General features: G+C 36.9%; 2 protein-coding genes across 2 annotated transcripts in view; both read left to right on the forward strand.

The window, feature by feature from the left end:
- Positions 1–7,521, forward strand: part of SLC35D2 (solute carrier family 35 member D2) — a 23,775-nt gene extending 16,254 nt beyond the window's left edge. The window contains exons 9-12 of the mRNA XM_071424801.1: positions 2,065–2,132; positions 2,866–2,944; positions 4,709–4,791; positions 5,384–7,521. Of these exons, the coding sequence (XP_071280902.1) occupies positions 2,065–2,132; positions 2,866–2,944; positions 4,709–4,791; positions 5,384–5,486 (333 nt within the window). The 3' untranslated portion in view covers positions 5,487–7,521. The remainder of the gene's footprint in view (positions 1–2,064; positions 2,133–2,865; positions 2,945–4,708; positions 4,792–5,383) is intronic.
- Positions 7,231–21,410, forward strand: part of HSD17B3 (hydroxysteroid 17-beta dehydrogenase 3) — a 23,464-nt gene continuing 9,284 nt past the window's right edge. The window contains 5 exon segments of the mRNA XM_071424803.1: positions 7,231–7,334; positions 8,329–9,601; positions 11,625–11,669; positions 17,733–17,791; positions 19,844–19,865. Coding sequence (XP_071280904.1) covers positions 9,448–9,601; positions 11,625–11,669; positions 17,733–17,791; positions 19,844–19,865 — 280 coding nt within the window. The 5' untranslated portion in view covers positions 7,231–7,334; positions 8,329–9,447.

Below are 21,410 nucleotides of genomic sequence, written 5' to 3' on the forward strand. Positions count from 1 at the left end.
TCTAAATCAAGATTGATTTGCTCTAAAACAAGATTGCAACTATCCAGACAATTTTCAATCTTTCTCTTTGAATCTTTCTGTCATTCTGATGTCCAGGGCAGATTTCTGTTTAGTCTCAGTCTAGTTTAGTAACCTACATTGTGGTTTGTCATGGAATGAGAGCAAGAGTCTCCCCAGATAATCCTAATACAGTATCTATAGGCAGTATGTCCTTAAACATAAAATATCAGACCAGAAGGCTTTCCTGGCTCCCTCAGACTTGCTGAGTTGCCTTTTTGGTAATAGTTAAATGAGTCTAGTCATTAATATTCCTTTCTAGAAATGTTTTACATTTGCCACAGAAAATTCTTTGGAGGATGTAATAAATCATTGTAATGTTCTTTGTTTTATGTTGTTGTGCCCTGAACTCACACGATTTTGTCACTGTGTTTTTAGAATTCTGCTTTAAGCAGAAAAATTATGATTCCCTGAAAGTGTTAGAATTAGGTCTGCAGTGAATGTGAAATTTCTTTATGTCATCAGTCCAGCATGACCTTGTGCCAGTTTAGGACAATGCAGCCGCTGCCTATCCTGGAAAAGGAGCCCAAGTTTTTATAGCTGTAAGATTTCAATTACTTGTCCAGAACACAGGGTTTGAAATAATTTTGGTAGACCTGGTCAGAGGAGTTTACCTTGTTGCTATGTTTACTTCAGGGGAAAATAAGGAGTGTGTTGTGCCCACTGGCCGATTTGCTGTAAACATCTTAATGCTCAGTTACCTGAAGAGAATAAATATCTATTAAGGAAATACATTTTGGTTGCTGTGCATCGCATTGGTTTGGTCACTTAAAAATAAAAGTACTGTTAAATGTTGCAGATAACTAGTGTCACTGTGACACACAGAAATCAAATTACAGACAAAACAGAGAAAATGGAAAGATACTGATGATAAGTCAGCAAATGATTGTAGATAACCATTTTACTGAGCAGATTTTCCGACCAGTTTTTACCCTGGCAGAACTTCTTGCCTTGACCGTCACAGCATACGTCTTCTGCTGTGAAGTCAAAGCAACATTACCATGTCTGTCCCTACCCCCATGTGATAGGGACATGCTTCTACTCCTCTAGCTAGTTCTGTAATCTTGGAGAGATTGCAGTTTGTAAATGAATGTCTAAGTTACTAATTTCTCCTCCCCCAGATGGCTCACTGTAAGGACAGGAAAACATGATGCAATGTAAGAGGAAGGGAGCCCCAGAATGGTTATACTTGGCAGCTTGTTGTTGCACACCAGCAAAATTCTAGTAGGGCAGAGCTGCTCAAGATCCTTTTTACCTGTTACCTCACATGGTGGAGACTCAGCTGGCCGTCAGCATGGACTAACAGCCTTTATTCTGTTTCTCAGGGATGTGTTCAGCCTTAGCTGAATTTGTTGTTTATGTAGCAAGTGTAAACTAACCAGATTAAAATGAGCCATATCCAGGAGTGGCTGGAGATGGAAAAGAATCTCTGACATGTTTCTTAGTGGCTGGTTGGCACTGTGTGTTTGTTAGCTGCACTTCACTAGGGAGGATACTTCAAAGCAATTGAGCCTTTTCATTGATATTCATTATTGAGAGACCTTAGTAATGCTCAAAAACACAGACTTGGGCCCTGAAAGTTGTTCATGAATGAATCTGTGGTGTGGAAGAGATTTAGAGGAAATTATTTATGTATTTGCTGTTTCTGTCCATCTCACATCAACACTGTTTATTATGTGTTATTATTCACAGTGTTAGTATCTGTCAGTAAATAGCAAAACACAATTTTCGGTATTGTGTTCATGTTCACTGCTTACAGTGTGCACTTGTGTATCTGCACTGCTCTACATGTTACAAGTACTTGTCTAGGTATCAGGGATGCTGTCATCCTGCTGTCTGTCAAGTTAGATGTATTAAATTGTTTCCAGAAGTAATATAACTGGTTCATAATTTTGGTATGAATTAAATGTATTTTGTGAATTTACATATTTTCATATTAAGTACATTTTATATGTGTTTACAGTTGATTATATAGCACATAATTCTCTCTCTCTCTCTTTTTAATAGGCAACACATTTCCAGCACTGGACAAATTTTTTATTTGTCTTTCAATTTATTCTTTCCTGCTTGTTGGGGTAAGGATATGGGGGAATAAAGCAGGTTTTTTTCATGTCAGTGTTTCAAATTGCAAATCTCAAACATAAGACTCACTAATAAGTTACATTAAAGTTCAGAGAAAATGGGTTTTCCCTCAGGGTTATGTCTTGACTTTTAATTATTTCTGATAGTGTAAATAACTGTTCAGTGCTATCTGGATTTTTGACCTCACAGTACAGTGCTGAGCAACATGACATTTAGCTTTGTATTTTCTGTACGGTCTGTCTTTTCCAATAATCTAACTTTGCAGTTAATAGCATGTAAGTCCTTAAGTATAAGAACTGTTTCAGTGTGTTTGTTCTTCAAAGCAGCTGGAAAAGTTGGGAGACTTAAAAGTAATGAAACAATGCTTTGTTCCTGTTGAAACTGCAGAGTCAAAGGAAGAAGGAATTGCATCCTGTTCTTCTCTTCCATGTCATATCCAAGGGGTCAAACTAACTTCAAGCACTGACATATAAAAAGCACAGAGAAAGAGTTGACTCTGCTAGAGCTCAAGTAGCATATTTTAACATGTATTTTGAATATTCATACATCATATGATGTATGTGCACATCTTAAATTAGAGATTCACAGAAATTCTTTTACAAGGGTTTGAAACAGGTGGGATTATAGATTCCAGAAAATTGCTATTCCAGATAATGTTGAATATCTTGAAATAATGTTAAACTTAGCTCCCTGGGAGGAATTTATAAAATTTTCTTCTTTGTTTAGGTTTCTCTTGATGTATTCTACTGTCCTGTGCAGTCATTACAATTCTGCACTCACAACAACAGTGGTTGGTGCAATCAAGGTGAGTTATGGACCAGAAGAGGGAAATAGAAATGCTCAAATAGACAGGAAAGAGCATTGGCTCAGCAGTGATCTTGATTCTGCTTTGAGATGGAAACTCAAAATGAGGGCTAATACTGAGACACTGCTTGTGCCAAGCAAGGTCACACCACAAAGTGACCCTATTCTCTTGCCTTCAAAGTCAGGTATGCTCCAGAAAACATTGTTAGTATTGATCTGTTTTTATTTCTTCTACAAGAGAAACTGGAACAATTTTAATTAAATGGTGTACATTTAGCCACATTTCATCAGGGAGTATCATGTGCCTCTGTTGTTTGTTAGGTTATTGTGTGTTAGTCAAGATGCCCTGATGCAAATCCAGGTGAACTTTTACTTTGGGCTAAACTAGTTTCCTTAGCAGCTGATATGTAAGGCTTTTATAGATACAGAATAATGACTAAGCTGAAGTACAGAGTGTGCTTTATGGCTAAGTGCCTCAGCCTCTGTGTGAGAACCTGTGTTCTAGCTGAACGGACTATTTAATTTTGGTTCGTACAAATTCTGGTCAATTTAACCAACACCAAAACATGCATATCATAAAAATTGAGCCTGGTGTCCTTAGAGTCTGTTTTCTTTAACTCAGTTTAACTTAAAGCTGTGCATCTTGCTTTGTATTGATGAGTACAGCATGTCTAGGAACATCCCTGACTGCCCCTGCACTTTTAGGTAGGCCAGTTTGGAGAGAAACATAGAATTATAAAGCTGAAAGAGAAAAGATAAAACTGATGCAGCTGTGGGCAAAAGATTTTCAGAATTCAACTTACCTTAACAGGAATAACAGTACTGAAAGTGCTCCCTTCCATGACTAAGGAAAACAATAAATTCACCATAACAAAATCTGCAAAAGGAGGGCAGTACTTCTCTTTCTACATCCTTTTTCTTTTTTGAAAGCTGCAAGATTAATCTAGTAGTTTTCATTCTGTGGCCCTGAAAACATTCTTTTAAATTTTCTATGTCTGCATCAAACCATTAAGTCAGGGCAAGACTATTTCTGTTTTCTTAGCTGTAATAGTCTTTGACACTCTTTGAACAGCCTTAAAGTTGAGAATCAGGTTATGATGCAACAGTCTCCATTAGAGACTTGTAGAGACAGATGTCATTATGCAGACTAGCTGCTAAAACAATTGAAAGCAACAAAGTGTTGGTAAAATGATCACACACTTCTACATTTTTCCTTGTGTCTTTAGGGGTCTATTTTTCCAAAACTTGAAGCAGGTGGGTGAGAGGTAGAATTTTTAACTTTAAGCTGTGCCTGTCTTGAACCTGTACCAAGTGATTTCAGAGCACATGTAGTTGGAAAAGTAAGCAAATAACCCTCTTAAGGTAATAATGAAGAACTTTTACTGTGGCTTTAAGGCATCCTTTTTATGCTGGAGAACCCAAAACCCACTTTTAAGAAATGAGATTTGAATTCCAAAGATAATAAAGAAATAAATATCAAAAGGTGACCTTAGGTCCATTTTACCTAAATTTAAATAGCCTTTTTTTTCCCCTAGAAAGTTACTGTGCATTGTATACATTTAGAAAACATACTGATTTTATTATTCTTTTCATTGCTACATTATCCATAAGGCTGACATCCATGAAATTAGTTTAAGGGCTGATTTTAAAGTGGTCAGCAACACAGTATAACTATTTCCTTAGAAAAGTGAATTAGTTGATATTGTTTGTATTCATGGAGATGAAATCTGACTTAAATAAATGCATTATTTTTGTTTCCTTTCAGAATATATCCATTGCTTACATCGGAATGTTGATTGGTGGAGATTACATATTCTCCATGTTAAACTTTGTAGGGCTAAATATTTGGTAAGTGAAATTTGAATAGCGTTTATTTATTAAAGCTGAAAATTTCTCAGTGAGTTCTAGTTTTATATTTTGTTTGATTGGACTCATTTGGTGATGCAGTTTTGAAACTACTGGCCTGACAAAGCACTGCTTCAGCATGTCATTACAGTTAGTTATGTCTTTTCATGTCTGTTTTCAGACATTAAATATTGCTGTGGTAAGGCCTAATTGTGGAAATATGCCTGCAGTTTTACTGTGTGGAATTATTTATTTTTTATGAGCAGCAGTTCTGAGCTGTGAGTCTTCCAAGTAAAAGTCAGGTGGGAAGTGAGAACACTGACTGAATGACTTGGGCCCATTGAATATAAGCTCTAACTTGTGAGTGGTTACTTTCTGGGCTTAGATGATGCCCGGTGTGTGTGAATCTGTGTGAGCAACTGGTAATTGATCCTTATCTGCTTGGGGCTGCTTTCTCAGATGGGTTACATAGCTCTTAGGTGCTCCTAGTTTATGATAGCTGGTGTTCTTTAGCTCTTCAGAAGTTATGTACCTATGAAATGACATCTGTAACATCAGACATCTTTGACACCACTGTTCATTCTCTTTTGTTTAGCATGGCAGGAGGACTGAGATACTCATTTTTAACATTAAGAGGAAACAGCAAGCCTGCACAACCTGGGGATGAAGAGAATGCACTTACAGTGTCAAAGACTTAGACAAAATGCCTGCCTTGAAAGAGACTGAAGATACAAGTTTGTTTAGCATTGCCAAGACCTTAAATAAGTGTATGCTGGAACATATTTGGAACAACAACAAAAAAATCTACCTCAGTTGTCACAGATGCACACAATTCACTGGCTCAGAAATATTCTTGCTCACCACTTTTTTTTACATGCAAGCTAGTTTGATTTTAGCTTTTTCTTCTTAATCTGAAAGCCATTTTGTAGGGAGGAATCCTATGAGCCAATCTTAAGTTGTAGATTTCTGCACTTACCATACTGTACTTGGTGCTATTTCAACAAGATCTTTGAGCTTTGTTTCAGTGACTGCCTGTAGTCTCTTGAGGCAAAATTCCCTGTAAAGATCATGAGGCTTGATTCACCATTGCCTTATGCCATATGCAAACCTAGATATCACTGGGGAGATGAAAGATCCTAGTGTTTCAGATTGATTTCACGCATGCATGTGCTCTTGGGTAAGTGATATAGAAAGTATGGAGCAAAGAGGGTATTTGCCCCCAGATTGTTCCCTGTGTGTCAACTAAAAAATTCAGGCTATGTCCATGTATGTACATTGTGTAAGCATTCTCTCTCTGTGTTTTTCTCATCCTCAATCACACTATGGTGTTCTGCAGAAATTGTCACTGTTGTTATAAATGAACCCTCATAACTTTGCAGCAGATCAAGGAGAGTAGGGAAATGACAGGGGATATTTTAATATTTGAAGATTTTTTGTGTGTGTGTGTCTGTGAGCCAGTACTGACAAATCTATTTTTGTTAAGGTACATTTTTCTTTCTATATCACATTCCTCTCCTCTCACCTTTTATCTGCCACCACCTTGCTGCAGAGAAGTGTGCTACTATGTACAAACATAGTAGGAAAGAGAAATATAGATATGTGGAAGACTGACTTGTGTTTAAACAAGGAGAAATGCTAGTGTCCTGTTGTGTCTTATATATACAGTAAAAGCTTATCTGGTACTCATTTATGCTTTCAGTTCTAAGCAAGAAATCATAATGAGCCTGGGGATAACTACAGTAGGCTCAGCTGGTACAGGGGTTAAGAGGCCCAGACTGACTGTCTTAGTGATCATCTGGGACAATAAGACCTGTATCTATATTTCAATAACACCTGTATCTGTATTTCCTTCTTTGAAAATATTTGACAATGCTTACCTGTTTCTCTGAGGAGAAACTGTTAACCTTTGAAAATGTGATAGGCACACTGAAGTGCTGGAAGACAGCAGAGAAATTAATCTTGTTGAAGTTCTCAATTCCCTGTGAGCATGAGCCAAAATTTTTGAAAATAATCAAATCAAAAGAAGATTTGGAAAGACTTTGACATGGAACCAGGGTGGTCTAATGACTTGTTTGATCACTTCAATTAAAATACAGCTAATCTGAAAATACAGAAAATCAGAAAACGTTACTCTGTGTGTAGCACATCAATGACCAGTCTGAATTAGATCTAAGAAACATATGGGTAACACCAGAAGATTCAGGGAGTGACTGCCTGCATGGATTTGAATGGCAAGAGGAGCAGTGACTGCAGATACTAGAAGTGGCATTTAAAGATATGGTCAAAGTGAAAAGAGAAATCTGAGCTATCAATTTTCTCACAGCTGGCGAAGAATGTGACTTTTATTTTCTATCTGTTGAAGACCTGTGGAGGGAAAGCATTGCTGGAAATATTTTTCCGTCATCATCTGTTTTTAAAAATTTCCTATATGCTTAAAAACCTTCAATATTTTTGAGTGTATTCTTTTATAAGGCTCCTCTTTCTTCAGAACATCTCTACCTCCACAATTTCAATTACTGAACCTTAACTCTCTTCCATGAGACAAGGTATTGGAAAGTTTTCATTTCTTGTGAAATTAGTATGAGTGCCATTTGATTGCAATACTGAAGAACACACAAAGGCATCTGCTAAATAAGATGTAGTTCCCACAAAGGAACACTTAGCATTCGCATATAATTAATTAATATTTTGCTCTACCTTTTATAAATAAAATGATACAGATTACAGTTTTCACAGGTGTTTTGTTTGGGTTACTTTTTTTTTTTTTTGTGGATGGACATATTCAATTGTACTAAGCACATGAACAACACTACTATTTGCTTTTTATATGATTAACTCCTCTAGTGTACTTCAAGTAGTTTCTTTAGGTCATTCTGTACCATAGTGAAGTGATTTTAATTTCTTGTTCATAGAATGTTTTTGAAATGCTTCAGACTTAGATTTTTCACCTGAAGTACAGACCTGATAGTTATAGTCTTTATGACAGTGTTACTCAGAATAATTTAAAAAATAAATCTAGGAATAACAAGAAATAGGTACTATCTAGAAGTACTTGCAATTGCTTGTATACTTTCACAAAGAAATTCAGCTTCAGTCACTTTCTTTTTTCCTCTGTGTCTGAGATACTGTTGATTTCAGTAAATTTGCTGATTAAAATTCTGGCAATATGGGCTCAACCAGAGACAACTATCATGTTAGAATTTAGGAAATTGTATGGGTTTTTCACCCAGATCATCAATAATTGTGTCTTTCAGTTACTAAGATAGAAACTTAAAACTGATTTTTTAGGTTACAGCTGCTTACTTTTCTACAGATTTCATATTAATGGACTTAAGGTTTTAAATATGACATTCATACCATTATAGGTGCCAGGGTATATTTACAAGGAAACATACAAAGAAAAATCATTACTGGACCAAAAAAATGTTGTCCTGTGCATTAATCTGTTCATGCTCTAAATTTTGTGGGGCTTTTTTAGCGGTGAAGAAATGTGATCACCCAAGTGACTTTCTACCTATTCACTGTGTAAATTTTTTGCAGTGATTCCTGTGGAAGTCAGAGAGGAAAAAAGGACCTTACCTCAAGAAAAAAACACTTAGACCGAACAATTCTTCACATACTTAAGAATTTATTAATTTTCTTCTCATTATCTTGCGCTAATTTACTTATATTGGGCCCATGACTTGTAGACCTATCTGAGACTCATTACCAACCACAGGAAAAGAAAATGGAAACATGGAAGTCCAGAACAGAAGACTGACAGCTGTGGAAGATTGTGTTTTGATTCCATCATTAAATAGAAGGAATTTTTTTAAATTTTGGGGGCATTAATTTAAAAGAGGTACTCAGCATTATTTTTTACAAGTAGAAAATAGTGATACCTCTTCAAATTTAAAGTATTCCTTGAACAGTGAGTAATTTTTTGGGTTATTCGTGATTGATTGTAAATACTTTTGTAAATGTAATATTCAAACCTTTTTTATTTGTTTGGTCTGGCTTACTTATGAGGTGAGCCCTGAGAGGAAAATTAAGACTGCTTTAGTGTGAGGAAACTGGGTTGTTTTTAAGCTAAGACAGTAATGATTTTTCATCTTGTTACAGATAAGCTAGTATTACCTTCCTTGTGATTCAGACATTGTCTTGTAAAGCATCTGCACAATTGTGTGTTTCTATCTGAAGGTGTCAGTAATGTAACATGATAAATCTTTTTTTCTGGTTCTAGTGTGAATTTGTCCTGGAAATGTCTGGACCGCAATTTAACTCTTCACTGTAAGAAGTAGTGTTGATCTCTGTTTGGGGTATTCTTTTTTAAGGGTTTGGTTTAGATACATCTCTGGTCTCTATGAATGGTAAACAATGACAATACAATTAATTTTTTGGGTTTATGTAGTTTCCAGAAAAGAATTGAAACCTTTCTCCTGAGGCCAACCTTAGAAATCATTGTTTACTTTGGATTTTCTCAATAGTTTACAAATGTGGGTGTAATGTAGTGATGTTATGCTAATCTAAATCCTGGACATTTCCTGGAAAATGAAATCATGTGACTTAACTCGTCCTCTAAATTCTCTTCCAAGGCTCAGAGACTAACAATGGGCTGGAAGGAGGCATTTTCCATGCAGAGAATGTCTGATTCATACAAGCTCACTACCTTCTCTCACCATGGAAGTGTTCCAGCATCAGCTACTCAGTCTTGCTGGGGCTCTGATCTGTTTCTGTACTCTGATAAAATGCATCAGATTCATGTGAGACCTTTTTCCATATGTCTGAAGTTCTTTGCCTTAGATTTTCTTTCAGTCAATGGGAGAATGGGCAGGTAAAGGAAATTGCTTCACTTTCCGCTTGTAATTGGGTGGTGGATTGTTACATCACTAATCAGGAATGGTTTTCCTTGTATTTCGTTACCTTGTTCCTTCAGGATGAAACACAGTTTCTGATATGTATGGTTTGCTTTGGGTTTATGAACTTGAAGGTTTTGTGTACTTGGGGAGAATAGAAAACTGGTCAGACTGGTAACAGCTCACACCCTGGTGCATAGATGTGAATTCTTTCCCTGTTGCTACTTCTGCTGTTTTCTCTCTGCTGCAAATGCTTTTATTTTAGTGGCATTGCCCAGATCCTCAGTTTTCTGGTATGTGAAGATGCTAGTTTATGTCTAGCATATGTGCTCCAGTTTTCAAAGCAACTTTTCTTGTTCCTGCTGATGTTGTTCCAGTGTATTCTTTTCCAAATTGCTGACCTATCCTTAATGATACCATTAATGAACTAAATTTACTTTAGTCTAAAATCTTCCAAAGCTGCATGTTGGCAGTGTTTTCTAAGATAGTATGCTTTCTTGTAGAATAACACAGAGTTTAACAAGCATCTGCTTCTTCCTATTGATTATTCATGTGTTTCTTAAGCTCGTTAGACGATCAGTATAAAGCAGGGATGAACAGCTCCTGAGTTCCTTGGCTGCCAATGTTGCTGATGGCAGCTTGTTGTTAAAAAATTACCTGAACAGTAGACTTGTGTTTGATTCCTTTTTCCTGCATTAGAATTGATGGGACAAAATATACAAAATTATTAAATATATAAAATACATCAATTAAATATATAATTAACTATTAAATATATGTTTAACTACCACATCTTCTAGTGGATTAATAAAATAAATCCATTCCTGTAGAAGACCTGCCTGAATACCACACACTTCTATGGCAGACTTCTAGGTCTCATTTTGACTTAAGAGAGGCAAAGACCTCCCTTCTGTGTATGAGATGAGGAACAGCATGTGGAATTTGCTGTGTAGAATCTTTCTTTTCACTTAGGGTTGGAAGACTTGTTTCTTTCAATGAACCTTTATGCTGTGTTTCTATAAACAAAGTCTTCTGGCCCCAGTAAAATTCATAAGACTCAGATAATTTGTGTTGTCATGTGGCACCTGAGATTCTGATAATCATGAAAATTAAAATTGGCATGTGGAAGTTTGTTTCTCAACAGACTCTTCACTTTTCATCTACAGGTCTGTTAGGAAACTTAATACCCACCGCTTCTTTACTGGGATCTCATTTCCCTGTGAAATCAGAGAGTAATTGTTCTTCTGTTGGCAACACCTAACCATTCAAAACCACTTTGCTTTCTGTGTCTCTGTCAACACAAAAGTCCTTAATCCACATTTTTTTATATTGACTAGTTTTTCATTTGCTCTAAAACTTACCAGGTTTACCTTGGAACTGCTTTGGTTATTTCTTCTCTATGTTTATAGTTCCTCTTTTTATTTATATGCATAGTGTTTAAAGTTCAGGGTACTTTACAAATGCCAGGATTTGTTTATTTTCATACTAAGACTAAATCCAAAAGTAAACTGAGTAGTACAGCTCTGAAGGAAGAGCATTTTATAGGTGGTGGCAAGTTCGATGTGATCTTTCCTTACAGACAGAAATCTTATGTGAGAAATTGTTGTATCAGTTTCAGGTGGTCTTTATCTCCTACCATTCTGCCACCAGCATATAAATTCAAAGCTTGCAAAACAGAACTTGTGAAAATACATACATGGAAGAAAATTCTGCCAGCTCTTCAACAATTGACTTGTTGCTTATGGACATAACTGAAAATGAGAGTAATAGCTACCTCCTGTACCACATGGACTACCTTGGGGAGAGATTTGCTTTAATGACAGAAAGTGCTGAATAAACTAAGAGTTGCATTGGTCACAAGGAAAAAATACTAGAAGACTGGTTCTATTCTTCAGTTGAGACATTTAGGTTGTATCATTCAGGAAATGCAGATGATGAGGATTGAACAATTCACAAATTCAGAGATCCAAATGTAATCTGTATCATTTTTGCTTTCTCCAGTGGTCACAGGAGCAAGAGATGGGATTGGAAAAGCATATTCCTTTGGGTAAAATAGATTACCTACCTTTCATTTTACCTTAACAAAATTACAATTGCTATCCCCCCATCAGTGTCTTCAAATTAGTAAAATTATTCTAGAATTCAAAGCTACTGTGACAAACATGGTCCTAATCTTTCTTTCATGTATAACCAGAATAGCTTTAATCAGATTCTGAAAGGAAACCAGTGGTGCATTTCAGAGGAAGGTCATTTGCGCCTCAGTGGTCTCATCAAACCAGGGAACTAAAATGAGTGATTCAAAAGAGGGCCTATTGTCTGTCCAGAAAAGGAGGTCTCCTAAATTGTCCCTTTTCTCCCAGTTTCACAACTAATCTGCAATGAGCTGGTCCAGTCTTAACACACAAAATGCAATTTTGTAGCCTTTACACTTGCAAACACATATTGAAAGTTTTATCTGAAATATCCAATAAGGGAGAAACTTGTATAAATTAATATAAACTACAAGTTATGGAAAGTATAAGTAATCCTAATGGTTTAATTCAGAATCAGGAGCTCTAGGAGGCTGCAGGAGGAAGAAGGTCTTTGTGCTGTCCCTGTAGCTGCTGCTGTGCAGAGTCACTGCAGCAGTACCTTCCATTAACCCATGGTGGCCAGCACTGAGGGCAGGCTGGCCTTGTATTGTGTTGTACCAGCCCTGCTATTATTGATTGTGACTGAGCAGTACATTTTCTCCTTGGTGTCTTCTTTCTAAAGTGTCTCCCTTTCTAGAAGCTAAACAGCAATGAATCAAGAGTTGCTGTCTTCAGGGCTGAGGTGACTGGGTGGCAAAGAACATCCTGTAACATGCAAGAGCTTAGATGTGATGCCTTCTGCTCATAGATTATAAAATGTATTTCACAGGAAAAGAAAAAATTTGAATTGATTTAGAAGATTTCTGTGCTAGTCTTTTCATTATGCATTGTTTAAACACCTAGATACCTTATGACTGCCATTGCTGGGAATGGCAGTACAATAACTACTTTTGAAAGAGCATTGAATGTAGAACACTCAAAGACAAATACCAGATATTAGAGACAAATAGCAGGTATTAGAGTTTAACATTTGGCATAGTTGTGAAAAAACCCATATGAAAGAAGAGAAAATGCTATTTCCTGTCTACTCAATAAGTTGCAGTATTAATTAGTAAATGGGATGGGTCTGATGAATACATAGGTCAAGGGGAATGGGATGGGATCAATACAGGGAGAGCAGGTATCAAAAATGCCTAAACATTTTTATCATGTCTCTGGGTGAAGTCCTCTGTTTATGCAGCTGAACTAATTTTCTGTGTGATATTTTATCTATGTGAAGGCTGCAAGAACCTGTGAATGTCTAGATTGGAGCTTGTCACTGTTCTGCTTTGTTTGGGCTGTATGGGTTATGCAAGAATAAATCCCATTAAATGGCCAGCTATAACATGTGAATGGCTGCATTATGCCATAAGAAAAAGTAAACTCACCGCTGTCCTTTTTTTAAACTTGGCTAGAGCTGGATAGATTCTGTGGAACATTTGTTCATTATTTTTGGCATTTGTGGGATGACTGAAAGTCATCTTTCTCCATGCGGAGATGTACCATCCTCTCCAGGTGGTCCCTTTGATTGAAGCTGTGCTCAGCTACTGCTCTGTGGGATAGATCCCAAGCCCACACCACATGAACTCATAGTTTGGCACATCATCTTGCTGGCTGAAGTAGAAGCACACACTTGTGTGTGGCTTGTAGATAAATAAATCTGATCCTGCTGTTTTAATATTTGTGTGTCTTCAGAGGCTCTGGCTCAGCGCTGCTGCCTTGCTGCTCTGGTGTCAGGATACAAAATTCTCTGATATTATTCTGGTGTAGGTTCCTCTGGCATTGTGTGCTGATGTGAAGGCAAGCCTTGTTGCTGATGTGAAGGCACAGTCTTATAGAGTTTGAGTTCTGATGTCAAGTGATGAATTTCTTTCTGATGCCCTCAGCTCAGGCATGGGTCACAACTAATTTAAGGACTTGGTAGCATATGCTACAGGATTCTTAGGAGAGCTGGGTTTGTATTTTGGAAGGCTAGTGGAATGTGGTTTCCTGTGTTTAGTTTTATATAGAGAGATCCCAGTGGGTGGTTCATTGGATAAAACTCAGCAGGCAGAGGTCCAGAGAGAGATTACAGTATCTACAGGTTCCATACTCCTCTTTCCAGGATTTATGCCTAGATACAGGACTCTGCAAAGTCTCTTAAGCTCAAAAGCTGCCTGGGGCTGTATGAAGAACCTGGCAGCCGTGAGGTCTCAGAACACTACATTGTTGATGCCAGGACACAGACCTTTTGTTTCACAAGCTTGTTTGAGAGGCAAGCAGATGTGGAACTCAAGTTTATCCTCTTCAGAATGAATATCCAGGCTTCCCTGAAGGCTCTACATGTATTTTGAGTAGATCAGTTGTTTTGAATGACTGATCTTCTTGAAGATGAAGATCCCGACCTTTTAACAGACTGCTGTGATGTCAGAATACTGTAATTTTGGATCTAGTTTGCTGTATGTACTTGAAAAGCCAGGCTTCTGTTCCACTTGGTCTATGAGTTCTTGGGCTGGTAAGGTTTAAACTCTCCAGACTTCCAAGAAGAAACAAAAGTAAGTCATCTGTGAGTCTGCTGCTAGTCTGTCACATCTCTACTCAAGGATTAGCATTTCAGGTACTGATGTAGTATTGTTTTTTCTGCTTTTGTGGTGTAGTAACTACAGATGTGCTTTATCACCTGTTACTGACGTAGTACCTCAGACATACTGGGTTTATGGACAAGGCCATGGCATATTCTGAGATTTATGGCTTGACCTCTTTACACTTCTCATGTGATGTCAGGGCATAAGCAGCGTGTGTTTTGGCTCATGTGGTCACCATTCTTGCTACTGTTAATAGTTCATCATTCTCTTATAAGTTAGGCCAGTGCTTGTGTTCAACTGGTGTTTCGGAAGACCATTTTGAGACAGACCATATTAATTTAAAATTCATTCATTTCCTGATTTAACAGCTCCTTAAATCTTAAATATTTGTTTCTTGTCCTGAAATTCTGTTTAGTATTACCAGCAGTATAATACCTCTTAAATATGATCTGAGTTTTCCTGTCCTGGTTGCAAAGTATTCTATTTTCTCCACTAGATCTTGGATTTATTCCTGGAAGTACTGCTATTGTCCTTGCATTACACAGATCATGCAGAGCTAGCAGAAGAATTGCTAGATCATCCTACTCTGTCATCTCAGTTCTGGTCTGCTGGAACAAAACCAGGGTTGAAATTTTTGAATCAGAATGAATGCCTTTTTGATTCATAGGGACCCTACAGTTCTGAATCCCAGTTAAAGAAAGACAAAAGGTGAAACATGGATCATATCAGCCTCTTCTCTAGAAGTTGAAGATTACTGTAGGCAACTACAGATTCCACAAAGCATTAATAAGGAATTTAAATTATTATATCTAATAACTCATGTAGAATATAAGGAATTTGTCAAGGTAAATGTAGCAGTCACATGCAGAAGCAGTCATGGTTTGAATTTAAAACCTATCTCACCTTTCACAGAGCTTTATTGTTTAAAAAATCAATTCAGACTGAGCTGTAAACACATGCTAGAAAATGCAGAGGGATGTAATAATTGTTTAATGTAGATTTGAACTTTTAATCATGCATTTTTGAGATCCCAGTGTGCTTGAATTTTCTTTATCATTAGCCCTATTTCTAAATGCTTAGTTGTCATGATTCTTTATGGCTGGTGTTGTTAATAATGTTCTTACATTTAGGCAGACAGAGTCTCAGAAGCATTTTAGTCCTTTGCCACTGGGAGTCAGGATTTCCTAACATATGCATCTTCCCATTACACACTGGCTGGGAGCCAGTGCTAATTCTTTACTGTGAAGGGAAACACCATTCTTTAACGTCAAAGCCTTTGTATATTAGGAAAATTCTTTGTGCTAAAGACATCAACACTAAAAGTTGCCATCATTTGAAATATTAAGCCAGGTTTAACCTTTCCTGCAGATGGCCAGGGAATTCTAACCACAATTAGTTTTGTTTGCTCGAGGGTCTGTTTGTATCTCATGGTAATTACACTGTCCTACAAAACCTGTTTCTGGAAAGGATACACATTTTCTATGTGGATGAGGAAGCAAAAGAGACTAGTCAGAGACTAATCAAAAGAGACTAGAGACTCCTTTGCCTTGACTTCTGGTTAGAATGGTGCACAGCAACAAGAGAGGTTCCTCTCACCTGATAGGTAACACTTTCATAAGGTTGCTCTAAATATGAGCTTTTAGGTGAAATACAATGCAACCTTAGCAGTAAGAATCATTTTATAGTTAGATTTTAGGAGGGGATTTTCTGTCAAATGACATACAGTGAAAAATGTGTGATACTAAGAAGCCCAGTGAAGCAGAACTTTTTTTATTTTGTGTATTACATGACTGGCAATTTGTCTTGGGTCTGAAGATGCAAAAGTCTAAACAATCCCTGTGCAAACACCCCCAAATGACAGAAGGGAGCAACTGGAGGGACACTGGAAACAGAGACCATATCTCTGACTGAAAATGCCTTGAGTCAAATTCCTTACAGACTATGGAAAATCTACCAATATGTAGGCAATTATAGTTCTCTACTGGAGAGCTTCAAGTGGAGTACTTAAAGCAGATTTCTGAAAACCCAAACACCCAAGGTGCAGGTGCTTTTGGAGCCCTGATCAATTATGTTAGTGGATCTACACAAGACAGAATTGTGAGAAAGGGAGAAAGGCTGAAAATGCAAATGGTTGTGGCTGATGCCTTTAGCAGGGCAATATCCCCTTGTACTCTTGATGGAGAAAATTTTTGAGCAAAGGTCCTTATTTCTTAACATTCTCTGCATTGTCTCATCATAACCCAATAGGACAAACTGTTTCCTCAAATAGTTTAAGAAGAAATTGTTGCAGTGAGTCAGCTATAGAAATGAATGGATCTTCGGTGGATGGTCCTTGGCAATCATTTCTTCTTCTAAGCAAATCAGAAGGTTCTTTCAGATAATACAAGCTTTATGCTTTGTGATGGCTAATTTAGCTCTCTTTCTCCTTTCTCTCACAGGCATTTTTCTAGTTTTAGTTTTATCTTTCTTTATACACTCAGCTCAGCTGACAATTGTTAATAACTTAATTTCCAAAAATGAGGCCATGGCCCTTTCTCTGACTTTGCCTAAAAATCTGATGGGAATGGGGGGCCTCAGAAAATCAGGAGAAAACCATTCTATGTTTGTTCTGCACATGGTTACGTGAAACTGATCATAAATGGATCATTACATTAAATAGCATTTGCAGCTATAGAATTACAGCTATTGCAAACGTCTTTGTGGATGTACATTTTTGTGACTCTATTTTGAGTATTTATGTCTATAATTCACCTTTTTTCCTTTGATTTTTGAATATTTAGTTCTTTAAATTTGCATCTAATTAAAAAATAAGAAAAAAAAAACAGTTAAAATTTATCCATCAAACCTGGATCAGATCTAATTTATATTCAGTGAAAATTATTAAGGTCCAAATCTTTTCTACTGTTGGGCCTTCATTTCAATGGGCTTAATGTAGTTCCTCAGGAAAAAAATATAATGATGGAAGGTGATGCTATGAAATGACTGGAAAGCCAGCAACATGACTAGGCTCCAAAATAAAAATAAAAATAAAAATAAAAATAAAAATAAAAATAAAAATAAAAATAAAAATAAAAATAAAAATAAAAATGTATTTCTGAGAAATTCCATGTGATTTTCACTCCCTGTAGACTTTCATTTATTTGAAGTTGGCTCACATTATTTTTATTTTTTCATATTATTGGGATTTGATTGCTGTCCAGTATATTTTTCTTGTAAAGGTCCAAAATTATGCAGTGAAGGAAATATTCTGGAAGTCTCTAGAAGACTGATTATTTTTTGGCCTGGTTTTAACTTCTCTTGTTTATCCATTAGGCAAGTGACAGGTGAATGAAAACAATTTCAAAATTCATTATTACTGTTTTTGCAAAACTGTAAAAAATGGAAAGATCCTTGTCGCCTTACTATTTCTTAACAATTTTATATTCCTCTCTTGTACCTGGCAAGAAGTGGATTAACTATAGTGATGATAAGAACTTTTGAAAAACTGAATTTGGTAAGCATTTTTCTCAAAATTATCCTCCCATTTACCAGGCTGGCTTTACAGGGATCTGCAAGTCTTTTCCCTTGTTATCTAACACAGCAGGGTGCTGGATATTGCTACAGCTGTACCTCCAAGTATTTCTCCAGTACCAAGAGCATTTTTATATTACTCTGTCCCTTGAGCTCTTCTAGACATGGATCACTCTAAAAATATATGCTTACTTTCAAAGAGTGTAATGGGCTAAAAAAAAGTGAATGTGTGTTCTTTACTGCCTTTATCTGCCCTCAAAAATCTGTAAATACAGATAAATAGGTTACCTTTAAAGTAGTTCTTGGAACAGTGCAGAGGAGGACTAAAAACAAAATCAAAGTACCAGGTTTGTTTTTTGGTTGGTTGGTGTGTTGGTTGGTTGGTTTTTTGAGGCTTTCAAATTACATTTGGCTCTTGATGAAACAGTTAAATAGAGTGCCTTTAGAATTAATGTTCCCTTTCTTTTCTTCAAAGGAAATTAACCATTAATCCTGGTGAATGTCTTGTATAAATACTTTAAGATTGACAGTTAGAATTTATTTAGGAGTCAAATGAGTTTTTATCCTCCATTAACTTTACAGATTGCTAGAATGAAAATCATTCTTTCCACTGTCTCTTTTTCTATACATGGCTTCTATCCAGCAAATTCCTTGATTTACATGTTTAAAAGTATGTGTCAACCCAAGACTATATCCATACAAGTTGGAAAGACTTTCCCTTAAGAAGGCTTAGCAGCTGAGTCCAGCAGAGTATCATCAGGTCCAGGGTACTTAACTAAGAGAGCAGCACATCTGTCAGGGATGTGGCAGACTCCTGCAGCTACCAAAATCAAGGAATGGACCCAGAAATTTTCTATTCAACGTGCCTCTCTCTCTCTTTTTTTTTTTTTTTTTTTTTGTGGGGCTGGATAGGCTTGTTTTCCCTTGGAAAGCAAGGGGTATCTGACGAGGAAAGCTGTAAATTCTTCCACACTTTGACTGAGTACAAGGCCACCCACTGGACACCTTCCTGACTGAGGCCATACTGCACTGCACTGTGTAGCAGCATGCAATGAAGGACTTGCCTGTTCTGCAAACACTCCTACTCCTTCTGCACACATCCATGGCTTTTCAATTGCTCAGTGACAGCTCCAAGCTTCACTGACAGCAGCAGTGTTATCCATGTAATCCAAGGTGTGGGGAGGTGTGTTGTGTGACCCCAGAAATCAGGCTACACTGATGAGGTTTACACACTGTTCCACCTGGTTGTGGTCATAGCCTTTCCCACAACTTGCTGAAATAGGTGACAAATCCCAGTGAAGTATTTCAATTGTTTTCAGCAGGTTTTAGCTGAAGTCCAGAGTGAGTCATCTGTTATTTATTGTGTCAGGTTGGAAATTAGTATCTTAATAACAGATAGATGGCACGAACAAAAGGAAAGAGAGAAAAATACAGCAATGAAAAGTATAGAGTATCTGATGTGGAGGCACTAAAACCAGCAGGGAACTCTGGACACATTACTCTTGTTTCCTTTTTTTTAAATATCTACACAATACCTTTTTGCAGTCCATTGGACATTGTATTGAAAAGACTTGCTCCATTTTCAAACTGATTGTATTATTTGCCTAATTATACTGCCACTTCTGTTTGGATACTGAGTGCTATAAATTAAAGGAGTCTAAACTGTGAGTAATTACAGACATCTCAATGTTTGGCTTTCCAAGTTCTGTGGGCCACAGGTGTGCCTGAGAACAGCACTCAGAGCTGGAGCCGGCAGAAATCCACAGTAAGAAAAACATTTCTCCAAAGACACACTGGAATTGAAAACCAGATTTCCACTCATTCAGACTGGAAAGCTCTTTTAAAATGAGATAAAAAATACCAAAGTAGGTGTTGTAGAGGGCAGACAGAATCACTAGCACAGGTATACTGCTCATTTAACACATTCAGTACTGTGGTTGTGAAACATTGATCAAGCCACAATACCAGGGGTTAGAAATTATGGAATGCTACTAACTGCAGTCCTGTTTAATTTCTTCTGCTTGTATTTCCTGAGCAAGCTGTACAGGCAGAGCTAGGTCCTGTTTGCAAAATACTCCCTTAGGATCCATTCATATGTTCAGGATCTGTACCATACTGTTGTTAAAGCCAAATAAACAAACAAACAAAAAAAAATCCACTTCTGCAAGATAGAAAATTCCTCAGCACAAACGTGGTTGGGGTTTGTAGAGTTTGGTAGGGATTTTATTTTTTTATTTGTTCTGATTGGTTGTTTTGAGGTTGGTTTGTGGGTTTTTTTGTTGTTGGTGGTGGTTTTTTGTTTGTTTGCTTTTGTGGTTTTTTAGTAGAAACAAGTATTTTTAAAATGAAAAATAAAGTATGTTGTCCTCAGATACAATAAAAATACAGCTGTAGCGCTTTAGATTAGCAGAGAACACAGTTAATGAATTTGGATTTGGTGATGCAGGAAACTATACAGAAATTATGTCTGCTAATATAGAATTAAGTAGTGAATAAAAAAGGAACCCACACAGCCCAGGACAAAATATACCTTACTCCCACAAAGACCTGTTAAGATGCTAATTCATTCAGCTGTCCTCCCTGCTATAGGCTGAGTTTCCAATCTGCTCTGCTGTGTCCTCTGCCTCTTGTCCTGCCTGCTCCAAGAAATAAGCAGGTAACATAGTGAGTTCACTGACTAGCATAAAACAACTCATCTCCCAAGCCTTTCTGCATACTAAAAGGATATTTAAAACTGTCTGTTGTGTCTTGCTGGTCCCTTAAGGGACCTTAAGTAAACTCTTCAATTTACTCTCCTATCTGTAAATTTCCACTGAATATGAACACCACCTAAGATTTAGTGCTTCTCTCTTTATATTCAAATGTTGCTGTAGTACTTCAAGAAGGCCTTTCAAGATCAGTTCTTGTGCCACTTGGGCATTCATTTTGCTACACTGATTTTCAGAACATCTTTGTAACTCTCTAAACTATCTAAATAGGAGGGGAGTGATTCTGGAATGCTGTATATCCTAAACAACTTCATACTTCATTCTGATTTATTATCTTTTCGGTAAATTTCAAAAAGCAGCACATTATCCTATCTGACAGCAAATTCCCAAGTGGTCTAAGGCCAGAAGAAGTTAGATGTAAAAGTCTTAGAAATACATCTTATAACACATTGAACTGGCCAATTTGGTTCCACTTTTAATTTTCCTTAAATTAGTTTTTACTCCATTATTTAAAATAAAAAAAAAAAAAATTTAAAGAAGAAAAAAGACAATAAACTGTCCTGGTGTTTGAAAAGCTAGGCTTTTTACTCTAGGACACTTAGGACTTTTAAACAGAGATGTAATGCCTTGAATCTTCAAAGACTATCATAAATCTGTCATAGGGAGGGAGAGACATAAGAAACATTGGAAATTGTTTTTTGGCTCTCTCCTTTGCAGAATTGCTTTAATTTTCTGAAGAGCTATCCCTGGGTAATTCATTTGTCAGCATGAGAGTTTTATTGTTTTTTAATATATTGGTTTATTCTTATAAGAGATGGAGGAAAGCCATCTGGAGTACTTGTTTGTTGGCTGACAGTGCTGGTTGCAGCCATACAGTTCTGTACAGACAAGGAG

The sequence above is a fragment of the Agelaius tricolor genome, unplaced genomic scaffold (genome assembly GCF_023055355.1).
Source record: "Agelaius tricolor isolate 1412-34295 unplaced genomic scaffold, bAgeTri1.0.p SCAF_4, whole genome shotgun sequence".
Lineage (NCBI taxonomy): Eukaryota > Metazoa > Chordata > Aves > Passeriformes > Icteridae > Agelaius > Agelaius tricolor.